Source organism: Helianthus annuus, chromosome 8, assembly GCF_002127325.2.
Source record: "Helianthus annuus cultivar XRQ/B chromosome 8, HanXRQr2.0-SUNRISE, whole genome shotgun sequence".
Classification (NCBI taxonomy): Eukaryota; Viridiplantae; Streptophyta; class Magnoliopsida; order Asterales; family Asteraceae; genus Helianthus; species Helianthus annuus.
Window position 1 is genome coordinate 68908135 of NC_035440.2, and position 11157 is coordinate 68919291.

General features: G+C 40.3%; 1 protein-coding gene across 1 annotated transcript; it reads left to right on the forward strand.

Moving 5' to 3' along the window:
- The first annotated feature begins 3666 nt into the window (after window positions 1-3666).
- Window positions 3667-10808, forward strand: LOC110873111 (probable pectinesterase/pectinesterase inhibitor 51). Its single transcript, XM_022122036.2, has 3 exons — window positions 3667-4197; window positions 8787-9352; window positions 10064-10808. Exons 1-3 carry the CDS (start codon window positions 3836-3838, stop codon window positions 10726-10728), a joined length of 1593 nt encoding a protein of 530 aa, XP_021977728.2. The 5' UTR covers window positions 3667-3835; the 3' UTR covers window positions 10729-10808.
- The last annotated feature ends 349 nt before the right edge of the window (window positions 10809-11157 follow it).

An 11157-nucleotide genomic window follows, 5' to 3' on the forward strand; every position in this document is an offset into this window, starting at 1 on the left:
ATGTGACAACCCGTAACTTAGAGGTAAAAACTGCTCGTTTCGTTTTTTTACAAAATAATTATATACTTATCTTATTTGACGAATTAATTTATACTTATTTAATTTATAGTGTGCAAACGTGTAATCGAAACCAAATCCATGTTGCGTTAAACTGACCCAAACCATTTGAACCAAAACACATGTTCCGCTTGTCGATTGGACCCACTCGCGTAACTTGAAAATTTTAAGGTTCGAATCATAATAAAATCATAGGTTTTTAAGTTAGTTAGTAGTTGGTTAAAATAATAATTATGCATATCTTTAAGAAAAACTAACTTCATCAGCACATGTACTATATTTGTAGTTATATTTGTAGGCATTCCTTTATGATAAAAAAATGTACAACATTAAACTAGACACAAGTGAAGGATTTATGCATGGTTATTATGACCTTCCCATGCAAATATCATACATCCCACTTTTTAATATCCATGCCCATGTACCAAGATTTTCCATGCACTCATTCTCACCATCACAACTTATTCATATGACGTAAATTCTAGAGAAAAGAAAATAAACACTAGTTCTCAAGCATGTGCACCATGCGAAACCCCACACCCTTCCCCCGATTCCTTTACGTTTTTTGGTGTGCAACCAAATTAATCCTTTGCATCTTCAACCTACAGCCCAATACCCCAGCCCAATACCCTTGGTTACAGCCCACTTCAGACTCAACTCTTCAAACAGCCTCATGCCCTATATCTCTAAAATACGTAACTGCATGTTATCACTATAATTCCTAACCTAAACGGCTAAACCCCAAACTTGCAAACTGCGATCCCTCTCTTCTCCTCTCTGCCGACGCCAAACCAGGCCAAGACTCCCTCCGCAAGTCGGTTCAGGACTCAATCGCACTCTCACTTCGCCTCTAGGTACCATGTCTTGACTTGTAGGTTTACTTTTATAGATTCATGTATGCTTGTTGTTACGAACTTCTGCTATCTTGGTTGTGTTCTTATGGTTTATATGATTCTTGGGTGTTATATGATTATTTGTGAACTAGGGTTGCTAGAAAAGGGGCGTGTCGATGTGATGTTAGTCGTATAAGCGTTTATTTATAAGCTAGGGTTAGTTATGGACCGAAACCTGTTGTAGAGGATAGTTTTTAATGTCGATACACAATTGATATCATGTTATTGCTGCTGTGATTAATGTTATGTGTCGTGATCTTGTGCTTGTATGAGTTGTGATTTTATGTGGGTATGGGATAGAGTATGACTGTTTACATAAGCGAACTTTTGTGATATCGACTTCGCAATCTGATGTAGATACCTTGTATTATGTTTACACAAGTTCGTTATGCGCTTACGACACCTAAAACCTTGTTAGGATGCATAAAAAGTGACTAAATCGAGTATATATCAGTTCAGCGATTTTCTGCAGAAAATACGCTGACTTGCGTATCCTGTTCCGGGACTTTAAATTATTAAAACCTTACGATTTCAGAGTCTAAGTCCAAGTATCCGGAAATATCTTTCAAACAGAGGTGGTTTTGTATTTTTTGGACAGGTCTAGGTATTTTTAGCGGAATTGTTTGTAAAACTGCTATGAGCTGCCATTTTCTGCAGAAAATGCAGCGAATGTTTTGCGTCATAACTCAGTGTGTGTTTACTGTTTGAATGTGAAAATTTTACTGTAGATACTAGGGATCGGACATGTGATTTTTTTAGGTTTCGTGCCAATTGGATACACAGATATTTTTAAATACATTGGTCGGCAAACGTGATCAGATTACATCAAATCTGATCATGGTTTGGCGCAAGATTTTTCAAGAAAAATCCGTAAGGAATTTGGTCACTAAATTTTAATGTAATGGTCTCTGGTTCGATTGAAACATTCTGTAATTCTTCGGGAACTATCCGGTGCCCGAACGGTCCCAATTAATGCACCGAAAATTGTCCGAAAATGCACTTAAAAGCTGAAATTTTGTGACGAGATTTATTATGTGATTTGTGACGTATATGTGGTCGCTAATTCGAATAGCGACACTTTGCTTGCATGTGTACATATATACATTATAATATTTTACTACATTATAATATTTTACGTGGAACATGTTAGAATACGTGTAGGAACTTTGTGCTCTATTTGAAACCACTAATGGACTAATTGGTAATCGTATTAGGACGTGATTGACCAACCCTGACCGTAGCTATTTTAAGAGTTCAACCGAGCAACCAAAGGTGAGTTCACACTCTTACCAAGGCATGGGATTCCCGGTGGGTTGGGAATGGGATTGAATGGTTACTCGTACTTTCATTGCTACTGGTTTACGTACCACTGTCCTCGGGTTGGGAAGGACACCTATAGATACAACTAGACTAGTAACCCATGGGAAGCCCCCACTAATCTTCGCACACATGCCTGGGAGGCCGCGATACGAATACTAATCTTCGCAAACATATCTGGGAGACCGCGATACAAATACAAATACAACTAGTCTAGGATACATGGGAAACCCCCACTAATCTTCGCAAACATGTCTGGGAGACCGCGATACGAATTAATACGATACATGGTTTACAAAACGAACATATGGTTTACGAAACGAATACTATAACTAAACAATCAACTGTGAACTCGCTCAACTTTGTTGTTGACTCGTTGTTACATGCCTTGCAGGTCGTTAGGTACTTTTGGAGCTTGCACGAGGAGGCGTGGACGTTGTGGGACATGGATAGTCATATCCCATGTCAAACTTTTGATACATTTGAACTTTTGTTTTGGTTTTAAACAATATGCTTCCGCTGATTACTTAAACTATGTTTTATTTGGACACCAATTATATTGTGTTTGGGTTTTATAATTATTTACACGCTTTGTTCAATATGATTGGTGGCTTGATCCTGGTCAGTCACGCCTCCATGCGGTGATACTCCGCGTGTGGATTTTGGGGGTGTGACACTTATGTCAGCAGACAAAACCTATCTTATGGAGGAGTCATAATGCACTAATTTTAACAACCTAAGTTATAACGACATAATTTAGTCAGTAAATGTTGTTGGTAATTTATCAGTAGACTCATAAGTTTATTAACTCCATATAATTAATGTTTTGAAGACTTAAATGTGATAAAGTCAGCTACCATGACTCCTTGAACAGTAATAGTTTGAGAGGTGCTGCATTAAATTTTGATACACAATTGATTATTGGTTTACGAACGAATTGAGGAAACTAACTCTTTGTATCGAATACATTCATGATATGCTTAAGGATCCTATAACTGAAGGGCTATTACCCATAAATCTTATTAAAAGAGCTCATAGACGGGTATTAATTAACGGCCGTGCGCAACTGCATATCGTACTATGAATGACTAAGTATTAATTAATTTTCCTCATCAGTTTGATTTTGTATGTCTCTAAGAATATGTCAAGCCGGCATAATGACATATAGACAAATAAAGTTACAAATCAATGTCAAACACTATTGCTGCGTCTTCGTCTGAATTCTCTGTTGACCTGTACTGATGCAATCAAAGGTATGTTTTCATGTTTTCCATTATGTCTAAACAGAACTGATCAACACATACTTAATTTTGTAACCACTTTACTTAATAATATGCTCTCTTGTTTGATATTTTCAGGTAATCCACTAGCATATGCATTGTTGCACATCCAAAAAAACACTGTCGTATTAAATCTATCCATGTGAAGTTTGTACCCTCCACCACCAACCAACCAACCAAATATCATATGTACTGCTTCACACCATAAAATCAGATCCATCCCGTGATCCACACAATTTTCAAAACACTCTCCAAGTTAACCTTTGCCATTTCTTGTTACCATATTTCATGGCCCCGCATTTTCACTTATGTTTCTTGTTTTTCATCTACACTGCCGCCTATCACCACCGTAACTGTGTCCAAGCTACATCATCTGCCATCAAAGAAGCTTGCAAAGCCACAAGGTTTCCGAAAACATGTCATGTTTCACTCACCAAATCCGGTATAGTCCCTACGGATCCTAAGCCTTACCAAATCCTACTGTCCACGTTGTCCCTGTCTTCTAAGAACCTTGCCACAGCAGAGTCCATGGTCCAAAGGATCTTAAAAGACAAGCACAACGCGGACAACCATAACCTCACAACGACCGCGGAACTCTGCGTGGAGTCCCTCCGCCACTCGGTGTACCGTCTCACATCTTCCAAGAAGGCTTTACTAACAACAGGTATAGAGATAAAAAATGTTTTTGATTACTGAGTTCATGCTTGAATAAACATACATATGCCCAATTTATAGTAAATTGAAAAAAGAATAAAAGGAAAGGCAATGAATGGCTGAGCTGGAATCTTGGCTGTAAAACAGCCGTGATTGGGCTGAAAATCCTCTTCACTTAATCTTTTCATTTCCGACACTCCCCCTCAAGTTGAGTAGTGGGGTCACCAATACTTAACTTGCTCAAGCAGCTACTAAAAGCATTTCCGTTGACGGCCTTTGTAAGAATATCTGCGAGTTGATCTTTTGACGATACATATGGGAGCTCTATGATTCTTTCCTCCAGTTTCTCTTTAATGAAATGTCGGTCTACCTCCACGTGTTTTGTTCGATCATGTTGTACTGGGTTTTCTGAGATTTGTATTGCAGCCGTATTATCACACATAACCTTACTGGGTTCCTTTTGGAAAAAACCAATGTCTTCTAGTAGCTTCCTGATCCAAAGAACTTCGCTTAACCCCCGAGCTATACCTCTAAATTCCGCTTCTGCACTCGACAGAGCAACCACCTTCTGTTTCTTACTTCTCCAGGTAACCAGGTTTCCACCGACCAAGGAGAAGTATCCTGATGTTGACCTTCGATTCCCCTTATCTCCTGCCCAGTCTGCATCAGTGTAGAGCTCAACATTCAGATGTCCATTTGTTTTGAACAACACTCCATGGCCTACGGTCCCCTTGAGATACTTTAAAATTCTCTGAGCAGCTTCCATGTGGGCAACTTGTGGTTGGTGCATGAACTGACTTACTACTCCAACCGCATACGCTATATCAGGACGAGTGTGAGAGAGATAAATTAGCTTGCCCACGAGCCGTTGATACCTTTCTTTGTCCGCAAGCTCCCCATTAAGTTCCATGTGAAGGTTGTGGTTCACCACCATTGGAGTATCTGCGGGTTTACAATCAATCAACCCGGTTTCCGCCAGAAGATCAAGGACATACTTTCTTTGGCAAATGAAGATCCCTCGTTTAGACCTAAGAACTTCAATCCCGAGGAAATACTTGAGATTCCCTAGATCTTTCATTTCAAATTTTGAAAACAGATTCTCTTTCAGTTGTGCTATTTCTTCTACATCATTTCCGGTAATAATCATGTCGTCAACATATATGATCAAGCAAGTTACAAGGCCGTTTCTTCTCTTGAGGAACAAAGTATGATCAGCATTACTTTGGTGATACCCGTATTCTTTCATGGCCAAAGTGAACTTTCCAAACCATGCCCGAGGAGATTGTTTTAGCCCGTATAATGATTTTTTCAACCGACATACTTCCCTTTCTTTAAAACTCCCTGAGAAGCCTGGAGGTGCTTCCATGTAAACCTCTTCTGTTAGGTCTCCATGGAGAAATGCGTTTGTAACATCAAACTGGTGGAGAGGCCACTCCTTATTGGCTGCCACAGAGAAGAGGACTCTGATGGTGTCCATTTTTGCAACTGGAGAGAACGTCTCAGAGTAATCGATCCCATACGTCTGAGTGTAACCCTTGGCAACGAGCCGAGCTTTGTATCTTCCAATGGAACCATCTGGTTTATATTTGATTGAATACACCCACCGACATCCAACAGTTTTCTTTCCTTTAGGAAGAACGCACTTCTCCCACGTGTTGTTTTTCATAAGAGCACGCATCTCCGTTTCCATTGCTTCCTTCCAATTCTTCTTACTCTGGGCTTCCTTCACGGAACTCGGTATTTGTTCGGAGTATAGTGAGGTAACAAATGCTTTCGCACTGTTAGATAAGTTCCCGTCAACCATATTGGCTGTAGGATACCTTGAATTTCTGGTTTCCCTTTCTGGGGAGTACCGTTTCGGAGGAACCCCTCTATTGGTTCTAGGAGGTAAAACGTATGTTCCCGGTGTTGTTCCAGAGCCTCCGTCATGTTGTTCATTAGATTCGATTTCTCCTTGGACTGCGTTGTTTTGCTCAGCAACCTCCACCTGTTCCATTGTCTCGAGACTTTCCTGATTATTAGTGGTATCTGCATTAGATTCAGGCACATTTCCAAGGTTTGGAGAATCACTTACCTCGAACACCAGTCTGGATGATTCTTGGGTGAGACTTTCGACAGGCTTAGTATGTGTGGATGTATGAGATGACTCATCTTCGCTTGCAAATGGAATCAACTTCAACCAACTCAGTGAGTCTTCATGTTCTATCTCCCCCTGACCACTGAGGTGGGACTGATAGTAATATTCTGTTTCAAGAAAGTCGCAGTGGACAGTCGTAATCACACGACGTCGTGATGGGTTATAACATCGGTATCCTTTCTGATTCACCCCATAACCAACAAAGACACATTTTTCGGCACATGGATCAAGTTTGGATCGTTCGGTTTTGGGTATATGGGGAAACACGGTACACCCAAAGACACGAGGTGGTAAGGTAAGAGGTGGGGGTAGTTTGGTGAATGTGGATAAGGTATCTAGGGGAGTTTTTAGGTCAAGGGCTTTGGTTGGTAAACGGTTAAGGAGATACACAGCTGTGTTTATAGCTTCGGGCCAAAAAGATTTAGGGACTTTGGATTCAAGCATAAGGGCTCGGGCCATTTCTACCAAAATGCCATTTTTCCGCTCAACTACACCATTTTGTTCTGGGTGTTTTGGGCAAGTGGTTTGGTGAATCATTCCCTTCTCTTGAATAAATTGTTTCATGGAGGTATTAACGTACTCCCCTCCATTATCAGATCTTAAGATCTGAATGTTGGTTTTAAATTGAGTTTGGACCATGGTGTAAAACAGTTTAAATTTGTCGAAAACTTCAGATTTGTGTTTTAAAAAATATACCCATGTCATCCGGGTACAGTCATCAACAAATAATAGGAAGAAACGAAGATTTTGACCTCCATTCGTTTCAGCTGGACCCCAAACATCAGAATGTATTAGTGAAAAGGGTTCACTGACCCTAGTGTTACTTGGTTTGAAAGGTTTTTTATGGCTTTTGGCTAAGGCACATGTTTCACAGTCTAATTTACTGTTTGACGGGAAAAGTGTAGGGAGTAAAAGATGTAGATACCCGGCAGAAGGATGCCCTAATCTCCTATGCCAAAGCCATGCTTCTCTACTCTTTGTTCCGTGAGCGAGCATCGCAGTCCCTGACTGAGTCACCTCATCCACATAGTATAAGCCATGTCGTTCAGTGCCACGCCCAATTATCTTTCCAGTTCTGATGTCCTGTAAGATACAAAAATGAGGATGCATTAGAACTGTGCAATTGAGTTCCTTTGTAACATGACTTATTGATAACAGTTTGTGTGTTAACGAAGGAACATATAAACAATTTGATAATCTCAGATTGGGAGATATTTCGACAGTTCCTCCTCCCTTTACTAAAGCATTTTCGCCATTTGCAGTCTTGATGTGGGTTCTGTTCGGTTTCTTTGTAGACACGAAGTCCGATGGCTCGTACGTCATCGTATCAGTGGCTCCACAATCAAAAATCCAAGAATTGACTTGATCACCACCTTTATGTGTTGTTAAATAGGCTTCCCCACTTGTTAACGGGTAGTCTTTCAACAACTCATATTTACTGTGATTAATCATTTGCAAAATATATATAAATATATATATTTTAAAAATCTGTCTTTAAACAAGGGACAAAGTTTCCAAAAAAAAAAGGTGATAAACCCCTTTTTTTTCCTTCCTTCACGTGTCTCTCACACCCCACCTTTTACTTTTTCTTTCTTTTTCAACACAAGTCACCAACTTCTCACCTTATCCACCACAAGACAACAGCAAATCTTGTGAAATCTGTAATCTTTCGAAAAACCCACATCAAATCTTGAAAGATCTGTAATCTTTTGACATACCCACATCAAATCTTATGAAATCTCTTATCTTTTTGAAGAACCTACGTCGATCCTTGAAGGAATATTTTGAATTTTGAGGGCTAAAGTTGAAAAAAAGATGAAAGATGAGAATGGTACTAACAGCAGCGGCGGCGGCGGCAGCGGAGAGAGGCGGAGCCACCGGCTGTCGTTGTCGGATGTGGTGTCTAATTGTTTGAGGAGGTGGGTGAAGAAGAGGAAAGGCTTCACGGATTGTGGGTGAAAGCAGATGGTGAGGAAGAGGGGGTATCGTTTGGTCTGAGGTGCGGTCGGAATCTGCTGTTGGTCGGAGTGGGTCTCCGGCGACCGGAGGTTAGAGAGGAGAAGAGGAGTGTGGGCTTGTACGGTTGTGAAGTGTGGGCTTGTACGGTTGTGAAGCAGATGCAGCGGATGTTTGTTGATTTTTCCGGGGTTTGATTTTGATTTTTGAGTTTTCTGGTTTGAGGTTGGATTGGCTGGGATAGATTGTAGATGATGAGCAAAGTGTTCAGGAATCAGAAACACTGCTCTGATACCATAACAACAGGTATAGAGATAAAAAATGTTTTTGATTACTGAGTTCATGCTTGAATAAACATACATATGCCCAATTTATAGTAAATTGAAAAAAGAATAAAAGGAAAGGCAATGAATGGCTGAGCTGGAATCTTGGCTGTAAAACAGCCGTGATTGGGCTGAAAATCCTCTTCACTTAATCTTTTCATTTCCGACATTTACAACATAGCCGAATGAAGGACGCACGTGCTTGGACGAGCGCGGCCTTAAGCTACCAGTTCGATTGCTTGTCCGGGTTGAAGAAGGTCAACGACACACAACTGGTGGCCAAAACGGTGTTGTTCATGAACAACACGTTGATGACGTCCACAAGTAACGCATTAAGCATGATGATGTCATACGAAAGATTTGGAAACCGAACTAGTTGGTGGGGCCCTCCGAGGACTGAGAGGAATGGGGTGTGGGAGAGTGTCGGTGGTGGCTCGTCGGGTCATGAACCTATGGTTCCTGCGGGTTTGAAGCAGAATGTGACCGTGTGCAAAGGGGCTGGCGTATGTAGTTTTGAGATGGTTCAGATGGCGGTGGATGCGGCTCCGGATAACCTTGGTGGTGAACGACGGTTCGTGATTATGATAAAGGAGGGTGTTTATGAAGAGGTTGTTCGTGTTGGGTTGGCAAAGAGAAATGTTATGTTGATTGGGGATGGTATTGGTAAAACAGTAATTTCGGGGTCCTTGAATGTCGGTAAGCTTGGGATGCCAACATACAATACAGCCACTGTCGGTGAGTCAAATGTTTCATTTTAGTGACTATTATTATTTACCAACTGTATTTGTTTTTATTCTCCTTCGTATCTGTTCATAATTTAAGATATATTTATATTTGATATTAGACCTTGTGCGAGAAAACAAAAAAATCAGGCCCTATCCATCTATAGTATAAAATCATCAACTAGTCAAATCACACTATAAAAAGTAAAAACCTATAATACGACGATAAATGTTATAAAATAAATAAAACAAAAATAGTGTAGCAAAATAATTAAACTCACTTAATAAGTGTATATAAGTTAACTTTTTTTAACAATTGATGTATTACATGACACAAATGATATTTATAACGTCTTGTGTAAAATTCATGCACACACATTTTTATTTTAAATAAATGAAATTACGACAGAAAATCACAGAAAAAAAAATGACAGAATATTTTTTACTTCACATTTACCTCTTTATATGCCTTAGAATATGTTTTGTTAATTTTATATCTTTAGTTGACTATATTGCAAATAAAAAAATAATTTGTCCACAATGTGTTTTCCGATGTCATACAATCAATTATATTTAATTATATTTTTCATTCCATTTAATTTTATAATATTATTTCAAACATTAAACCTCTCAATCACTGGTCTTGCACGAGCTAGTGCTTTATTTATTAATCATGAGTGATTAATAAGTAATAACGAGTAATTATGAATGCTACATTGTACAGGGGTTGTCGGTGATGGTTTCATGGCAAGAGATCTAACAATCCAAAACACAGCTGGTCCAGAGGGTCAACAAGCAGTAGCTTTCCGGTCAGACAGTGATTTATCCATGATCGAAAACTGCGAATTCATCGGTAATCAAGACACTCTATATGCTCATACCCTCCGTCAGTACTACAAATCATGTATCATCCAAGGCAATGTCGACTTCATCTTCGGCAACTCGGCTGCTATCTTCCATAACTGCACCATCCTCGTCCGCCCTCGCGAGCTCGTAAAAGCGGGCAACAGCGTCATCTCAGCGCATGGTCGGTTCGACCCTGCGCAGACCACCGGATTCGTGTTCCAAGATTGCGTAGTAAGTGGCACCCCAGAATACATGCAGTTGCTCCCCAAAAACCCTAGTGTGTTTCTTGGGAGACCATGGAAGGAGTACTCAAGGAGTGTGTTTTTGAGGTGTAGATTGGAGGGAATTGTGTCACCATTTGGATGGATGCGCTGGGATGGTGAGTTTGCGTTGAAGACACTTTACTTTGGGGAGTTTGGTAATGTGGGGTTGGGGTCTAATTTGTCTGCAAGAGTGTGGTGGAGCAGTCGGACTCCGGCTGATCATGTTAGTGTGTATTCGGTGCACAATTTCATTCAAGGTGATCACTGGATGCTAACATAGATAGTCTTGACAAATTCATATTATAAATCCTTTTGGTTGGCCTTTTGCTTTTGAGATTTTACCAAACAAGAATTAGAGTAGTTTTGTGTTCTTGATTTTGGGGTCCTCTAAATTGGCTGTTTGTAAGGGTGAGAGGGGCCCTCCCCTCTTAGGGAGTCCCCTCTCTTACGCACGGCCAATCAGTACGCGCCACGTCAACTCCCCTCTTAAACTCCACTCGCACCTTCAATTTAATGGCGGCACTCCTCTCTTAGGGGACTTGCTTTTCTATTCAAAAAAAAAAAAGAAAAAAAAAGAAAATAAATTGATTGGTTGAAAAGCTTGTGGACCACCCTCTCCCTCTCTCCCTTCACGCGGTAACCTCCCACCGATGACATTCACCGAATTAGGTCACCGCAGGGATGGCGGCGGTGTTCCCGCTAGGGAAAT

Coding starts and splice junctions, on each gene's coding strand:
- LOC110873111 (XM_022122036.2), top strand. CDS start 3,836: ATGGCCCCGCATTTTCACTTATGTTTCTTGTTTTTCATCTACACTGCC. Junction 4,198..8,786: donor CTCACATCTTCCAAGAAGGC/TTTACTAACAAC, acceptor TCATTTCCGACA/TTTACAACATAGCCGAATGA. Junction 9,353..10,063: donor ATACAATACAGCCACTGTCG/GTGAGTCAAATG, acceptor TACATTGTACAG/GGGTTGTCGGTGATGGTTTC.